The sequence below is a fragment of the Mycteria americana genome, chromosome 1 (genome assembly GCF_035582795.1).
Source record: "Mycteria americana isolate JAX WOST 10 ecotype Jacksonville Zoo and Gardens chromosome 1, USCA_MyAme_1.0, whole genome shotgun sequence".
NCBI classification, from domain to species: domain Eukaryota; kingdom Metazoa; phylum Chordata; class Aves; order Ciconiiformes; family Ciconiidae; genus Mycteria; species Mycteria americana.
The window spans coordinates 220805111-220822698 of NC_134365.1; the positions used below are offsets into that span (position 1 = coordinate 220805111).

The window sequence follows — 17588 nt, forward strand, 5'->3', positions numbered from 1 at the left end:
ATAAAAACGATGCCTTGCTTGAAATCTCTTTTTTAGCCTCGCTGCTGCCTCCAAATTTATCTCTCCCATCCCTGCTCAACCCCTAAAATGTGGGTTTTTTTGGGGGGTTCCCATTTATTCCAGGTGCTGTAGGGCTGGGCTTGAGGCTACGGGTCCAGCTGCTGGGCTCAGCGGAGGAGGTTGGGGCTGGCAGGCAGCCAGGAGCCGCTATTTTATTTTCTTTTTTTAACACTCCCTCCACTATTTACAGTGTCCCCACAGCGAGACAGCTGGCTACGAGGTGTTCACCTTGGGGACCTGCAAGGACACCCGCTGTACCAGGAGGGAGGAGGACACTGGCTCCTTTTCACCAGCTCGGAGCTTGCCCCGAAGACGGAGGCAGTGCTGGAGGTGGGATAAGTGCTCACGCCGGTGGCTCATCGGAGGAGTGAGTTGTGTCCGTTCTCAGCTGCATTCCCCAGATGCTTGCGGAAAGCCCTGGGCTCCTCATCGCAGGCTGCTGGGCTTGTTTGCACAAGGCGTGTTTTCTGCTCTACTGCGGGGAAAGACACTTTTTCCCCCAGTTTCCGTCTCCCCGTGGCGACTGAGGGAGTGGGGAATTTCACAAAGGCACCGAGCCATCGCCAACCCAACCCCACAAGCCTGGGCAGCCCCGAGATGAGGGTGACGGCTCCAGCCTGGCTGTGGTTGCAAATATTCACGGTTGCTCCTGCCAGAGCCCATCTCCCCCGTGGCCCTGCTGACTGGCTTGGCCGCGGGCTTACGCCAGAATCGATGAAAGCCCGCGCTGTCCGCCATAGCGCAGGCACCGACGGGATCCAGACGGGCTGCGGCACCTCATTCCACCTCCCCATCCCACACCGTGAAGCCGAGCCCCTGCCCCAAACTCCTCTCCTCGTATCTGGGTGCCAGCTCCAGGGGTGCATCGCTCAATGAGGCAATGCCGGGGAGCCCCCCGCATGGTGCTCCATCATCCGGGCGATGCCGGTCGGCACCCCTTTGCCCTCCACCTCTACCAAGACCCGTCACAAGCCCCTAAAAAGGAAGGAGGAGAATAATTTTGGAGGGCAAACCAGGCTTCCAGGGAAAGGAAGGGCCAAGCCGGTCACCCCGCGTAATCCCGGCATCCCTGGGCTGTTTATGCATCGGCCCTTTCGTACCCGACAAGTCCCCCCAGGGTTCCTTTCCTTACTGCTCTTTAATAGCCCTGCTCGGGAAGCGAGGAGGCTTGACGGCCTGGTTAATGAGTACCGAAGCCATCGACCCCTTCGGTTGAGACCCGGCGCCACGGGGACACCTCGTCCCCGACACCCAGCTGCTCATCGCAGCAGCTCCCAGCCTCTCTCCGGGGCAATCCAGCTGTTGGCCAGCACATGAGCATCCCACCCCGTAAATCCCACTTTCGGGGTTGTTGGAACCACCCCACCCCATTCAATCCAGATGTTTGCCCGTGACCATAAGGCTAATCCAGATGTTCGCGCGGCAGCCCCCTCCGTGCAGCTGTCGGCCCCCCTAACCCAGCTGTTCTCCTCCCCGCCCCAGTCCAGCTGTGAGCCGTCCCCAGCCCCCTCCGGGGCCGTCCGCAGGTGCCGGGGCCGGAACGGGGCGGAGCGGGGCGGCCCCGGGGCGGAGCGGGGCCGGCGGCGGGCGGCAGCGGGGCGGCCCCGGGCACTGAGCCCCGCTGCCGCCCCGGCGCATCCCGCTGCCGGTAAGTGCCGCGTACGGGAGGGACGGGACCAACCGAACCGGGGCAGGACCGGACCCGAGAGGGTCAGGGAGAACCAGGCAGGACGGGGCTGGAGCGGGCAGGATGGGAGCAAACAGGGTCAGAGCGAACCGGGCAGAATGGGACCGCAGCGGGCAGGATGGGAGCTGAGCGGGTCAGACTGAACCGGGCAGGATGGGGACATACTGGGCAGGATCGGGGCCGAGAGGGTCAGAGCAAACCGGGCAGGATGGGGACATACTGGGCAGGATCGGGGCCGAGAGGGTCAGAGCAAACTGGGCAGGATGGGACCCGAGCAGGTCATACACACCGGGCAGGATGGGGACACACTGGGCAGGATCAGGCCCGAGAGGGTCAGAGCAAACTGGGCAGGATGGGACCTGACAGGGTCAGAGCAAACTGGGCAGGATGGGGCCAGACTGGACAGGATCGGGCCCGAGAGGGTCAGAGCAAACTGGGCAGGATGGGACCCGAGCAGGTCATACGCACTGGGTAGGATGGGGACACACTGGGCAGGATTGGGCCCGAGAGGGTCAGACCGAACCAGGCGGATGAGACCTGACAGGGTCAGAGCAAACTGGGCAGGATGGGACCCGAGCAGGTCATACGCACCGGGTAGGATGGGGACACACTGGGCAGGATCAGGCCCGAGAGGGTCAGAGCAAACTGGGCAGGATGGGACCTGACAGGGTCAGAGCAAACTGGGCAGGATGGGGCCAGACTGGACAGGATCGGGCCCGAGAGGGTCAGAGCAAACTGGGCAGGATGGGACCCGAGCAGGTCATACGCATTGGGTAGGATGGGGACACACTGGGCAGGATTGGGCCCGAGAGGGTCAGACCGAACCAGGCGGATGAGACCTGACAGGGTCAGAGCAAACTGGGCAGGATGGGACCCGAGCAGGTCAGACCGCACCAGGCAGGATGGGGACACACTGGGCAGGATTGGGCCCGAGAGGGTCAGACCGAACCAGGCGGATGGGACCTGACAGGGTCAGAGCAAACTGGGCAGGATGGGGCCAGACTGGACAGGATCAGGCCCGAGAGGGTCGGACCAAACCAGGCAGGATGGGACCCGAGCAGGTCATACACACCGGGCAGGATGGGGACACACTGGGCAGGATCGGGCCCGAGAGGGTCAGAGCAAACTGGGCAGGATGGGACCCGAGCAGGTCAGACCGCACCGGGCAGGATGGGGACACACTGGGCAGGATCGGGCCCAAGCGGGTGAGACCGAACCAGGCAGGATTGCACCCGCGCAGATCAGATCGAACTGGGCAGGATGAGGCAGAACTGGAGAGGCTGGGGGTGAGACCCGGACAGCCTCGGTGCTTCGGCTGGGCTTCGGGGTGGTCCCGAAGCCACCCCAAATGGTACCTGCTGGACTTCGCTTTAGGGAGGTTAACATTTTTAGGTGCTTTTAGGGCTTAAAAATCACACCGTGATCCCCACGGCAGGGCTGGTGCGAAGCTCAGCGGGGTGGGTTCGCCCCCATCCCTCTGCTCCCGTGGCCTGGGGTGCGCCTGGGGTGCGCCTGCACCTCCCAGGGCACCCGTAGGGATCAGGCCCGTGCCGGCGGTGCTGTCGCACGCGGGGTGTCCTCGAATCTGCTCGAGGGACCCCGGCGTCTCCGCTGCGGGTGCCAGGAGCCTGGCCTCTGCCTTTTTGTATATATCTATAGGTATTTATACATATACAGAGGTATAAATATATTTGTATATATGAGCATGTGTGCATAAACGTGTGTATAGAAGCATAAATATATTTGTATATATATGGTTAGAGTTAGGTATATACATATGTGTGAGTCCATGTGCTCGGAGACATATATTTGTGTATATAGGTATAGAAGTTTGTATATATGTGTGTGTGGAGACATATATATTTCTATATGTATGTCTAGAGCAATGTATGTGTGTGTATACATGTGTGTGTATATGTGTGTGTCTACGTGTGTGTGTAGAGCCATATATATGTTTGTGTATGTATGTATAGAGGTATAGTATGTGTGTATATGTATAGAGGTATATTTACATCTAGAGGCATATTTATATGGAGAGGTGTATGTGCTTGTATATGCATATATTTTATGCATATGTGTGTACATGTGGGTGAACATGTGGCTGTATATGTGCCTATACGTCTGGGTGTATATATGTATGGGTTTATACGAGCCTAGCCAGAGCCTCAGCGCTGCCAGCTGAGACCAGGCCAACTCATTGCACCTTCCCTGTCCCCAGCATCTCACATTTCCAGCAAGAAAACGCTGCCCGGGTTGCTCAGAGCATCCCCGAGATGTTGATTTATTTTAGAGATGAGGCACCGAAGCGTGGGGAGGTGAAGGGAGTCACCCGAGGGCAGAGTACATCGGTGGCAGAGCAACCCGGCATCGCCGGAGGGACCGTCCCTGTGCCCTATCCCCACGGGTCCACATTAAGCACCCGAAAATGCCTCTCTGGCCCAATTCGGCCACATCATTACACCTCCAGGCTTCGATAAATGGAGATTTGCCTTAAAACACCCAAGCCTTGGGTCCCCAACCACCCTGGGGCAGGTGGGACATGTCCATGGGCACCTGAAGCTGTTTTGGGACCAGCCAGGAGGTGTTTGGGGACAGGGACGTTGTGGCTTCGGCCAAACGCCATGCGGGGCGGGAGCATCCTCCCTTCATCCCCTTTGAAATCTGCTGAGCTGGAACTTTCGTTTCCATCTCCGCCATCCCAGCCCTGACATCAAGCCACCAAGATGTCCCCACCGCGGTCTCCTCCCGGGGCAGGACAAACCGAGGAGGAAGGTTTCCAAGGGAGGAAGCCATCCTCCATTCCTGTTCGAGGGCAGCGGCAGCCAAAATAGCTTCCCACCATAGCAAGCTTGCAGGAACCCCCTTCGTATTGATATCAGGGTATTAATTAAAGCTAATTTCACCGGAGAAGGGCTTGCATGAGGTGGTTTGAAAGCGAAAGGGCTGGAGGGGAGCAAAGCCGCGCCGGCGCGTGCCAGGGGAAGCTCGCGGCCGCTGGTGAGCAGAGCCAGCGATTATTTTTAATCTCGTCCCCGTCTGGCCGCAGAGCAGCCCCACTTCTCTCTTAACCCCGTTCCTCCTTCGCGGGCACCTTAAATCCTCGGGATAAGGGTGACCCCATCCTACAGAGCACCCCAACACCACGGGCACCCCTTTTTTCCTCCTTCAAGTCTCGTATCGCCATGGATTTCTCCTGGTGCCCATCACCGTGGTGACAGGGCACCCCCTTTTTCCCCCCCTGCAAGTCTCCTTTCAGGATGAGTTTCGCCTGGTGCCCATCACCGTGGTGTCAGGGCACCGGGACCGCGTCTCCATAACCCCGTGGGCGTCTGCTTTTAGGGGTGGCTGAGCGCGGAGGGCGCCCACCCCGTCACCTCAAGGGCTGGCAGGGATTCCTGTGATGGGTTTTTTGGGGGTGAAAAAGGGGAGTTTGGGGATAATCCGCCATGACCCGGGGATGCGCCACGGGCACAGCAGCGGGATGAGGCCGAATGTTTTGATGTGGTTCCATTAATTGGAAATAGCGGTGATTTATGGGCGATAGCAGGCTGCAATTGCAGGGTTACGGGCGGTTGCAGGCGGTGGGTACAGTTGGGGTGGGGATTCTCCAGTGTCTAATAGAAAGGTTGTGCTCGGCGCATCCCGCAGCTGGGTTTTTCCTGGGATCTGGAGGGATTTTTCCTCCTCTCCTCTGGCTTTCCTGTCCCTCCCAGCCTGGCAGCACTGGGGTTCAGTGCCCCGTTTCCCTCTTGCAAAGAGTTTTTTTTGCTTATTCGCCTTTTTGGGGGGGGAGGGTCCCTCGTTTTTTGGCTCTGCGTATTTTTGGTTCAGCTCTGGCTGCGGATGCTCTCCGCCATCAATGGCCTGCATAGCCTTGGGCATGTCCCTTAGCACGCCTCCTGCAAACACCCCTCCGAGGGGTGTTTTGGGGAGAAACTCTGCAAAAATGGGGCCTGAGCCACATCAGTCCACTTCAAACCCAGTGCCTGTGCCTCAGTTTCCCTTGTGTGGCCACAGTAAGAGGGGATGAGGCAAGAGGAGCAACGTTGGTGCCACCATCCCCGGTGCCCTCCCTGTCCCCAGCATCTGCCCCAGATGCCCACCCTTGGAAGGAGCCAAAACCAGGGGGAAAGACCCCAAAAATGGGGGAAAAGACCCAAAAATGGGGGAAAATACCCCAAAATGGGGGAAAAGACCCAAAAATTCATGGGCCTGGCAACACGGCTGGTGGCCTCAGCCAGTCCTGGCATCCCCGCGCCAGGTCTGGGCTGTGTCCCCTACCCTGGTGGCATTTGCCAGCTCCGGATGTGCCTTGGTGTCTGGGCACGGCTCTTTTGGGGGTGCAATGGGGGTGCATGGGGGGTGCGTGTCTGTGCACACGTGTAGGGCGTGTTCATGGGGGCCTGCACACGTGTGTCCGTGTGTGTGCCCAGGGGGGCTGCATACATGTGTATAGGGGGTGGGGATGTATGCACGCGGTGTGGAGCCGTGATGGAGGTGCTGGCACGGGTCGCGCTGTGCCATGCCATGCCGGCGCAGCCATGGCGTGCTGTGCCATGCCATGCCATGCCATGCCATGCCATGCCATGCCATGCAGCGCGGTGCCCACCGTGCCGTGCAGTGCCACGTGGTGCCCATGGTGCCGTGCCACGCAGTGCCTGCCCTGCCGTGCAGTGCCATGCAGAGCTGTGCCATGCGGTGCAGTGCTCACCCTGCTGCGCGGTGCCGCGTGGTGCCCACGGTGCTGTGCCTTGCAGTGGTGTGCCCACCCTGCCGTGCAGTGCCGTGCGGTGCCATGCAGTGCCGTGCCATGCAGCGCAGTGCCCACCCTGCCGTGCCATGCCACGCGGTGCCCACGGCGCCATGCCACGCGGCGTGGTGCCCACCCTGCCGTGCCATGCCACGCGGTGCCCACGGTGCCACGCGGTGCCCACGGTGCCATGCCACGCGGCGCGGTGCCCACCCGGCCACCCAGGTTTCTGTTCCCCATCGGGCCCTGGGGTGCTGCTGTTGGGTGGAAAGGGGAAGCGTTGCTCAACAGGGCGAGTGCAGCACCCCAGGGCCGCAGATGTGCCTGGGTGCTGGGCAGAGCAGTGGGTCCCAGCACCCTGTGGCACCCTCTGCCACTCCCTGGCACCCCGTGGCACCCCAGCAGGTAAGATGTGCTCCCAGGTCCCCCAGGACCCCTCACCCCTCTTACTGGCCACCTTGTCCCCTATGTCACGGTGGTGCTCCTGCGAGCACCCGTGGGATGGCAGATGCTCCTGTGGGTGCCCAGGGTGGGGGCTGGGATGGGTGCTGCCCCAGCCTGGGGTCCTGGGGGAGGTTTGGGGGGTCCCAGGGGGTAGGGCAGTTCACAGCCCTGGGGCACTTACTGGCTTGGAGGTGGCAGAGGTGGATGCTGTGACAGCCTGGAGCTGGGTGACAGGGGGTGCAATGGGGCACAGTGGCATGAGGGGGGGCTCGGTGGGGTGCCAGGGGGGCTCAGCGGCCTGCAGAGGGGCTCAGTGTGGTGCAGAGGGCTCAGTGGGGTGCCAGGGGGTGCCGGGGGCTCAGTGGGGTGCCAGGGAGGGTTATGCAGCAGCAGGGAGGGCAGGGGGAGAACTGATCTGCAAGCCTGGAGCACCCCCAAAAACTGGGCAGCCTTGTGTGTGTCCCCCAACACTCTCCCCAAGCCTGACCCCATGGCCGGGCTGCGCTCTGGGGCTGGTAAATCCCCAAAGACCCGCAATGGGGCCACCACGGTGGTACGAGCTAACGGCGTGGCCCCTGGACTTGTGCGTCCCCCCCCAGTCCCCTCTGCCCCATGCACCTGGACGGAGCTCAGCCACCCCCCTCCCTGCCTCAGTTTCCCTTCCCAGCCTGTGCGGGGACACTGGCCACCCCATTTCCAGGCAAGCTCGTCCCCACCAGGTGCCGGGGCTGCCGCTGGGGCGTGCGAGGGAAAGCGGGTGCAGGCCCCGCACCGCCGGCCGGGGTTGCAGACAGGTCTGCAGGCGACGGAGGAAGCAAGAGGAGGAAGGGGAAGCGGCTCTGCCTGCGCCTCTGAGCTACCGCAATCCAGGAGCACGTAGCACCCATGGGTGGCACGGCGAGGGATTCGGCCAAGCGACAGGGCTGGGGTCAGGGGTCTCTTTGTGCTGCAGGACCACGTCTTTCGCACTGGTCTCAGCCTCTAAGAAAAGCAGGTGGCCTCTTCTCCAGCTCAGAGCAGCCCAGAGGCCACGTGGACGGGCTGTCTTAGTCCACGAAACAGAAAACTTCTGGGACCAGAGCGTCGCCAGTCCCGCTTCCTGGATGAAAGTAACCACAAAACATCTGTGGGTCATGCTGGGCTTGGTGATGGTGGCATCTCCCGAAGCTCAGGGGACGCAGCCCGCACGGGTGACTGGCCGTAGGGTTTTGGCACCCCCTGCAGAGGAGCAGGAAGTCGTGCCGGCGGCTAACGGCATGCCGTGCCGCAATTTCCGCTCCCACACTGGGACGAGGGCGGTTTGGCCTTGTGCAAACCTTTCTACGGGGTGTTAAGTGTCAGGGGAAGAGGAGCTGAGATCACGGCCACCATGGTGTCCCATGTGCCACCGCCCCACACGGTCCCGCTCTCTCCACCTTCACCTTCCTGATGGACCTCTAAATCCATCACCGTGGTTTAGAATCACAGAATGGTTTGGGTTGGAAGGGACCTTTACAGGTCATCTAGTCCAACCCCCCTGCCATGGGCAGGGACATCTTCAACCAGATCAGGTTGCTCAGAGCCCCGTCCAACCTGACCTTGAATGTTTCCAGGGATGGGGCATCCACCACCTCTCTGGGCAACCTGGGCCAGCGTCTCACCACCCTCAGAATAAAACATTTCTTCCTTAGACCTAGACTGAATCTCCCCTCTTTTAGTTTAAAACCATCACCCCTTGGCCTATCGCTACAGGCCCTGCTAAAAAGTCTGTCCCCATCTTTCTTAGAAGCCCCCTTTAAGTACTGGAAGGCCACAACAAGGTCTCCCCACAGCCTTCTCTTCTCCAGGCTGAACAACCCCAACTCTCCCAGCCTTTCTCCACAGCAGAGGTGCTCCAGCCCTCTGACCATCTTTGTGGCTTCCTCTGGACCCGCTCCAACAGCTCCATGTCTTTCCTGTGCTGAGGGCCCCCGAGCTGGACGCAGCACTGCAGGGGGGTCTCACCAGAGCGGAGCAGAGGGGCAGAATCCCCTCCCTCACCCTGCTGGCCACGCTGCTCTGGATGCAGCCCAGGATACGGTTGGCTTTCTGGGCTGCGAGCGCACATTGCCAGCTCATGTCCAGCTTTTCATCCTCTAGTACCCCCAAGTCCTTCTCCGCAGGGCTTCTCTCCTGTATGGATACCGGGGGTTGCCCCGACCCAGAAGGATGGGGCTATGGAGTCGCACACACTGGTCCAGGTTCATCTTGCTCGGGTGAATGTGACGCCACGTGGCCGAGTCACCAACCATCCCCTTTGTCATTCGCAGGCGCTGCTGAGGGGCCACACCAGCAGAGAGGACAGCAACGCGGGGGACCACCACCATGGCCAACTTGACAGCCCCCATGGGGGCGGGGAGGAACTCATGCACCTTCCATGAGGAGTTCAAGCAGGTCCTGCTGCCCCTGGTCTACTCGCTGGTGTTCATGGTGGGGTTGCCCTTGAACGCCGTGGTCATCGGGCAGATCTGGGTGGCCCGTAAGGCACTCAGCCGCACCATGATCTACATGCTGAACCTGGCCACGGCCGACCTGCTCTACGTCTGCTCCCTCCCGCTTCTCATCTACAACTACACCCAGAAGGATTATTGGCCTTTTGGGGACTTCACCTGCAAATTCGTCCGCTTCCAGTTCTACACTAACCTTCACGGCAGCATCCTCTTCCTCACCTGCATCAGCGTCCAGCGGTACCTGGGCATCTGCCACCCGTTGGCCTCATGGCACAAGAAGAAGGGGAAGAAGCTGACGTGGCTGGTGTGTGCTGCAGTGTGGTTCATCGTCATCGCCCAGTGCCTGCCCACCTTCGTCTTCGCTTCCACCGGCACCCAAAGGAACCGCACTGTCTGCTACGACCTGAGCCCACCGGATCGCTCTGCTGCCTACTTCCCCTATGGCATCACCCTCACCGTCACCGGCTTCCTGCTACCCTTCGTGGCCATCCTCGCCTGCTACTGCAGCATGGCCCGGATCCTGTGCCAGAAGGACGAGCTGATCGGCTTGGCGGTGCACAAGAAGAAGGACAAAGCTGTGCGTATGATCATCATTGTGGTCATTGTCTTCTCCATCAGCTTCTTCCCCTTCCACCTCACTAAGACCATCTACCTGATCGTCCGTCCCTCACCCAGCCTGCCCTGCCCGGCTCTGCAGGCGTTTGCCATTGCCTACAAGTGCACGCGTCCCTTCGCCAGCATGAACAGCGTCCTCGACCCCATCCTCTTCTACTTCACCCAACGCAAGTTTCGCGAGAGCACCCGTTACCTCCTCGACAAGATGAGCTCCAAGTGGCGGCACGACCATTGCATTACCTATGGCTCCTAGGTGAGGATGAGGGCCACCTCGGTGTCACCGGGACCAGGCATGGAGCAATCTTGTCTTTAAGCTCCACGGGGCAGAGATGGCTTCAGCTGGGGATGTGCTGGAGGACAGGAGGACAGCACCTCCCAAGCTTTCAGCACTTTCATCCCATCTCCAGCCTGCAGCGGCACAGTATTAACCCCATCGCGGCACAGATCTGGTGTCCTCTCCGGCTCGGTTGCTTGGTTTGAGCAGCTTAGCGGCATGTTTCCTTGGTGGCCAAGCCACTGATGCAATAAAAACCAGTGGTGGGACCATGGAGAACACAGTGGGACCATGGAGGACATGGTCCCTGGCTCAGGGCGAGCTGCTGGGGGTTGATTTCTCCCCCTTCTCATTTAAAGCTTCCCTGATGGGGGCATCCGAAGGCTGGGGAGGGTTAGGCTCAGCTCATACCTGTCTGGGGAACATGGGGCTGTGTGTTTCTCCAGCTCAAGATCAGTGTCACAGACATTTTTTGGGGGTAATACTGGGACATCCCTATCCCCCAGTCCCCAGAATGGGGCCAGACCAGTAAGAGACATGGGCCCACTGGTACCACTGGAGCTGCAAAATGGTGGAAGACCATCCCTGGCCAGACTGGGAGCTGGGAAGAGGGACATAAGGGCAAGTGGGACACACATGCTGGATTTCCCACCCAAGCGATGACTGCGGGCTGGGTTAGACACAAGCCAGCGGTGTTGTCACCTGCCTGGGGACCTTCAGCATCATCCGGGTCCAGATTCCTGCTTAGGCCAGCACCCCAAATCTGGCCCATCCCAGCACCCTCGGCGTCCTGCTGTCACCTCCTAACCAGGATCCACCAAAATCGGAGCCGGCACAACCGGACACGATGCCAGGAGTCAGTAAACCCATGCCACCGAGCTACTCGGTGTCCTCGGCCATGTCACCTCATGTCCCACCGTTGACTTGGCCTCTCCACCACCCCCACGCTGGGTTGGGACTTGAGCTTTGCTCCCCGCAGCCTCCGGTGGGATGCTGCTTCCTCCTGGCCAGGAGGGATTTGCTTACACGGCACGGGGTGGATGTACCACTAATCGCTCTGCGAGTCTTCTTTAACATATAGGATGTATAGAATAAACCTCCCCCACCCTTTTTCAGATGGATATGTACACATATAGACACCCACTATATATACGTACATAAAATACATCCCAGCAGAGGAAGGTTTGTAGCCCAGCACAGGCTACATGGTACAGATATTCTCCACCCCTGAACACACTATATGTATCTATACAGTGTATGTATGTATATATAGTATACATATATATGTGGAGGGATAACTGTTCTGCTGCATTTCTCGCAGGTTGTCTGTGCGTAATAATCACATCTAAGTTGATTTAAGCAATTTGCTTCAAATGTCTGGAGATGAGCATCCCTCCTGCACCTGGCCAAGCGTGCAACTTCATCCCGACTTGCTCCCCGCAAGCGCGCAGCATCTTCCTCGGGTACCCGGCCACCCAGGGACCTCGCCAGCATCCAGGGCTGGTGGTCCCAACGTGGCTCCTTGCTGTCATGAGGATGAGGAGGGTGCCCAGGGTGGTTGTCAGGTCTTGGATGATGCTCAAAGATCTCAGCGTCGCGGTGGGCTGGAATGGAGAGGGATCCTGTGACGGCGTTAGCTCAAGCCGCTTGGTTTTGCAGGAGCAGTGGCCATGTGCTGGTGGGGAGGACCATGCGCGTTGCCAATGGCTTTGGGTTGGAGCACCAAAAGTGATGGAGAAGGCAGAACCAGCCCCGGGGTTTCCCTTGGCCGGAGCTCATCCATGCTGAAATCTCCTCCGATGTGTTTTTGGGGTCCCACAATGGAAGGGCAAAATGCTGGGGGCTGCGAGAGTGGTGGCTGGTGGGACAATCCCAGCCTGGTGTCCCCAACTCTTCCCAGACAAAAGGAAGGGTGACAGGGTGGGAGACGGCGGGCCACACCATCCGGACCCAGGAGAGGGCGCAAAATATTCAGATTTGGAGAAACTCAGCTGGGTCTGTGGGTGCCCACCCGGCTCCAGGGAGACACGGAGGAGCCCTGCTCCGTCACACCACCCCGTGCCTGGATAGCACCCATGGGACGAGGTGGCCGGCCAAAATTTAACCGCAATACAGCTTTGAGGGGGGAAAAAAATAAGCAGGTCCCAAAAAGGCCGGTGGTGGCTGCAGGGACAGTGTGGGCTCGGGCGGTGACATCCAGCAGTCCCAGGACACCCCAATGAGGTCCCTGATGGTGGAATCACGAATTTTGGGTGTTTTTAAGGGTAGGAGGCACATGGAGCTCACTGATTTTTGCACTTTGGGTCTGACCATGTCCTGTATGGCCTTGGGGTCCTGTCAGCAGTTCCCTTGGTACCACCAGGCCTAGAAGCCAGGGTGATGGGTGCAAAGGGGAACCTTAGAGGTGAGGTGGGTGCTTCAAAACATCTCCTTCGCTTAAAAGATGCTCAACACCAGCAGCCTGAGGACCAGCTCCTACAGCACCGAGAGGCAATGAAACGTGCGGCCCTTCCCAAAATCCCATCCTGAACCCCAGGTGACCGCGGGGACATCATGGGGACATCGTCCTTACGGTCGGGAGACACCCAGCCCTGGGGAAACCAGGGGAGGAGGGTGGAGGGAGGGAAGGGAGAGCCGGGGAAGGAATACCTGCCGGGGCAGTGCGTCTCGCAGCATCGCCGGAGGCACTTCTTAGGTCCTGAAAAAATGCATTTACGGGGGGTGTTGGATTTTTTTTTAATCACCACCAGGTTTTTTTGTGCCCCTGGGACAGAGACAGCAATGTCCTTTACGTGGCCAGGACACTTCTCCAGCCCCATCCACGCCGCCAAGGCCCTAGCTCACCCATCAACCACCCTCCAGCCACCTTCATTTTTCACATCCCCAGCGATAAATCCGTTGTCTTTGGGGGAAAGGGGGTTACGAGCTGCAAATAGCAAGCGGTGCTAAAAAAACCAGGAGAAAGTCTGCTCGCGGGGCGGTGCGTCACCGGAGCTTTTTGCAAGTTGGGAACAAGGTGTTCTGCTTTCCCCGAGATGAGTTGCAAAGCAGGGGCTGGCAGAAATCCACAGCAAAGGGAAGGATCGCTCGCCGGCACCCAGATTTTTGCTTCCTTATCGTGTTTTTCCCTAAAAAAAACCGAGCTGGGAGGGGATGGAGGGATGAGAATGAAGGTTGGGGGGGGGTGAAGGATGTGGGGGGATGAAGAAGGATGTGGGATGAAGGATGCGGGGGGGGGGGTGCAGGATGGGGGGGGGTGAAGGATGCAGGGGAATGGGGGGTGCTCCTGCTTGGCCTGGGAGCAAGAGGGCAGCTCTCCGCAATGAAAAATTAAATTAAAAAAAAAAAAAAGGGTAAAATCTCCAACCATCCCCCTCTGCGGGAGGAAACTCCGCCTCCGGGGAGGAAAGTTTATTTGAATGCAACAAATAAAAAAGCAGGGGGTGAGGGAGGAGGAAAAGCCACCAAAAAAAAAAAAAAAAAGGGAGAGAGAGAGAGAAAACAAAGCGGGAGGGATGAAGCCCGCTGGCAGCCCGGAGGAGGAGCGGGGCCGGGCGGTGCCTGCGGCGGGGCCGGGGCCGGGGCCGGGGCGCGGCGGGGCCGGGGGGCGGGCGGAGGCGGCGGCGGCGGCGGGGGGGGGGGGCAGACAATGGCGGAGGGGGGCAGCGGTCGGGGGGTAGCGGCGGGTCGGTGGCTCCTGCCCGCCTCCTCCCCGCCTTCCTCCTCCTCCTCCTCCTCCTCCTCCTTCTTCTTCCCGGGTAGGAAAGTTTCAGCGTCGATCGCGGAGCAACAACCGGGCCGGGCTTTTGGCAGCCTGGCCCCTTCGGTACGGCAGCTTTCGCTTCGTTTTACCGAGCCGGAGCCAACGGGCCCGGTTCATGCCGGGGCTCAGCTACCGTCCCCGGCTCCACCGCCGCCACCGCCGCCGTCGTCGTCGCCGCCGGGCCCGGGGTTAAACGCGGAGCCGCCGCGTTGGCCCAGCGTCCCGGCGATGCGGAAACTCTTCGGGGAAAGCTGCCGGCAACCTACGGGGGGAGCCGGGAATGGGAACGGGAATGGGAGCGGCAGCGGGATGGGGAACGGGAGCGGGGCTGGGAGTGGGAGCGGGAGCGGCCGGGGAGCTCCCCCGCCGCCTCCGCCCCGCAGCCGCGTCCCGCACCCGGCTCTCCGTTCTCCCCGCGGAGCTCCGCCGGAGCCCGGCCCGCATTCCTGGCATAACTCGACTCGACCGCAACCACCCTCCTCCTCCCCATCACCCCGCTCCAACGGGGAGGATGAAGCGGCGGCATCCCCTTCTCCCCGCGCTTCATCGGGCGGCGAAGGCGAAGGGCAAACCGGTGCCCACCGTCACCGCGCCGTCCGGAAGAAGAAGGAGAGCGGTGGTTGGGAGAGCCCGGCGGATGGCGGCGACGCCGAGGCCGAAGGCTGCGGGAGGGTGGTCCCCCGTCATCCGTTGCCCGTGGTGGCCCGTGTCTCCAAGGTGAACATCCTGCCCTTTGGCAGCCCCGGCGGGTCGCGGAGCAGCAGTCGTTATTCCAGCACGGAGACGCTGAAGGAAGAGGAACAGTTCGGGATCTGTTGGCCCAACCAAGGACGGACTCTCCAGGCAGGTTACGGCGTCTATCGATCACCCAGTTTCGGGACGAGCGATGGCCTGGCGTGGGGACAGCCGGCGGTCCGCGTCCGTCCCAAGCTGCCGCAGGGCACAGCCAAGGCGAAACCGGACTTTGGGAGCGAGAGCCTGCACCAGCCGGGGCTGGAAGGGGAGCGGGCCAAGCACCGCAAGTCCTTGTCCAACCCCGACATCGCCACCGAGACCCTGACGCTCCTCAGCTTCCTCAAATCAGACCTCTCGGAACTAAAGGTGAAGAAGAAAGGGGTGAGGATTGGCCTTGACACGGACTCTGACGGCTGCTCTGGCATCACCAACCCCTCCCCGGGCAGCCGCGGCGCCGCTCAGCCCCCCAACCGCTGGGCACCGGGCGAGCGGCCAACGCTCAAGGACCTCACGGCCACTTTGCGTCGCGCCAAGTCCTTCACCTGCTCCGAAAAATCGGGGACGCGGCGGCTTTTCCTACAGAACACCATGAAGCAGAGTTCCTCCGAGCTCCTCCTGGCCACGGCCGACAGCCAGGACCAGGTGGCTTTGGATGGGGGACAGCGGGGGGATGAGGATGTTCTCCCCACAGTCATCCAGGACCAGTACATCCAGGAGGCGAGGCAGGTCTTTGAAAAGATCAGCAGGATGGGTTCCCAGCAGGACTACAGCTTCACGGTCAAGCAGAAGGACAGCGGAGGTGTGGAGGGTGCCGAGGTGGTGGCACTGACAGGGACGACGGACACGACCCTTCGGGGGCGGGCGGAGAGCACGCGGTGTTTGAAGGAAGTGGAGTTGGAGGAGAACCTCGCTCACAGGAAATCCGTGGAGGAGCTGTCGGGTCACGAGTCGAGCGTAACGGACGAGGGCATCGTCACAGAGCCGGAGCCCATGAGGATGCCCTTCCAAGACCTGCATGAAGCCGTGGATGCCTGGACGCTGCCCAATGCCGTGCCGGCAGCCGGTGACACCGAAACGCCACTGCCCGCTCACCCAGCCGCAGCGGTTGAAGACCCTCCAGCTGGCAAATCCGAGACACCAAGCACCCCCGGCAGCTTGCGGCGCCGCCGTAAGTTCCCCTCGGCGGGCGCCAATGGGATGGAGGGTGGCAGTGAGGGTGGCACCGAGCCCTACCGCTCCCTAAGCGACCCCATGCCCCACCGGAGATGCTCGGTGGCGGAGGAGGCAAAGAATTTCTCTGTTGACAGCAACTTCCTGGGCTCGCTGAGTGCCAAGGCGGGCATTCCCCAACCCGCCGCCATTGCAGGCAGCGCAGGCAGCGCAGGCAGCGACCTGTCGCTCGGCAGCGATGGGCCACGGGACTACAGCAGCCTCATCCGGACCATCGTCAGCCAGCCTGGCGCCATGGCTAAGCTCATCGATGAGAAGGGCAACGGCAAGACCATCAAGAAGAAGTCGTTGAGCGACCCCAGCCGCCGCGGTGAGCTGCCAGCTGGAGCCTTCGAAGGTCCTGGTGAGGCCATCAGTGAGCTGGAGCCCAGCATCCCACCGTCCAGCAGCGAGCCCATCCTCTCGGCACAGCCAGCAGTGCCGGGCACCGGCCGCGGCTATGGCTTTGACCCCAAGTTGGCTGACGTGTTGTCCCCTCGCATCGCCCGGCGCAGCTCCAAGAAGCGCTCCAACCGTGAGGCTCACCAGGAAAACCAACCACCGCCGGCACCTGCCGTCCTCGCCAAGAGCCGCCTGGCCACCAAGCACGTCCGTCACACCAGCGAGCCCGCCACCTTCGTCCCCATCACCGTCCCCGAGCCGCTTGTCCCTTCCAGCCACCACAGCCACCTCCCCGCACCGGCTGCCGGCCGCTCACCCGGCAAATCCTTCCCAACCCTCCAACCTCCTTCACTGGAGGATGTCACCAAGCGGTACATGCTGGCCCTCAACTCAGGTGACACGTCCCCCGGTCCCGGGGATGGACCCCGCTCTCCGCCCGCTGCCCCACCGCCCCGGCTGCCCCGGTGCCCGCGGCCGCCCGACGAACACGGCCCCAGGACCAAGCCGCAGGTGGTAAGTGCCCGTCCATCCTAAAAACACCTTCGTTTCACGGGGTACATGACCCCTCCAAAGCGTTGGTGGCTTTGGGGGTCCCTCGCGTGTCCTTCATTGGGGACAAATTCCCATCCGCGGATGCGCTGCCAGATGGCCAAGAGCCCTTTCCGGCTGTCCCAAGGGGATGAGCTCTTGTTTGTAGGAGCGACTTCCCCAATAAAAAGGTGATTTTGGGGTGGGAAGAAGCAGTTTTCAGGTTAAATAGCACCAAATTTTGGTGCAAAGTGGTTTTAGAGAGATATATATATTATATGCTATATTTATATATAGCATCTCCTGGCGATGCTATATAAGATCCCAGTAAACGGGTGTGCTCTTGGCCAGCCCTGAGATGCTGAACCAAAAATTGCCTTTTCCTTGGCAGGTGGGGCTTAAACGGTCCTTTTGCTTGGGATTCCCCATGTCATACCCCTTATCGAGCAAATTGGCATTTCCCCCCCCAGAAAATCACCGTCTCTCCGCCTGGGACCGTGGGCTTTGCCGTGAGAAAAAGGGGGAAAAATATTCTCGTGCATGCACTAAATATTTTATCGATGGGTGAAGTTTTATCCCGTCCACGGAAGAATTAACGCTGCTTGGGGGATGCAGAGGCGGTTAGCTCACTCCAAAGCAGGGACGCGTGCTTT

At 60.5% G+C, this 17588-nt stretch overlaps 2 protein-coding genes across 2 annotated transcripts in view; both read left to right on the forward strand.

Annotated features, from left to right (window-relative positions):
* Nucleotides 1-1691: 1691 nt before the first annotated feature.
* P2RY6 (pyrimidinergic receptor P2Y6) lies at nt 1692-11496 on the forward strand. The gene is made up of 2 exons (XM_075492047.1): nt 1692-1708; nt 9230-11496. The coding sequence occupies exon 2, from the start codon at nt 9285-9287 to the stop codon at nt 10275-10277; it is 993 nt and encodes a 330-aa protein (XP_075348162.1). The 5' UTR covers nt 1692-1708; nt 9230-9284; the 3' UTR covers nt 10278-11496.
* Nucleotides 11497-13947: 2451 nt separating this feature from the next.
* ARHGEF17 (Rho guanine nucleotide exchange factor 17) overlaps nt 13948-17588 on the forward strand; it is a 37026-nt gene continuing 33385 nt past the window's right edge. Inside the window, exon 1 of the mRNA XM_075491309.1 lies at nt 13948-16920. Coding sequence (XP_075347424.1) covers nt 13948-16920 — 2973 coding nt within the window. The remainder of the gene's footprint in view (nt 16921-17588) is intronic.

Coding starts and splice junctions, on each gene's coding strand:
- P2RY6 (XM_075492047.1), top strand. CDS start 9,285: ATGGCCAACTTGACAGCCCCCATGGGGGCGGGGAGGAACTCATGCACC.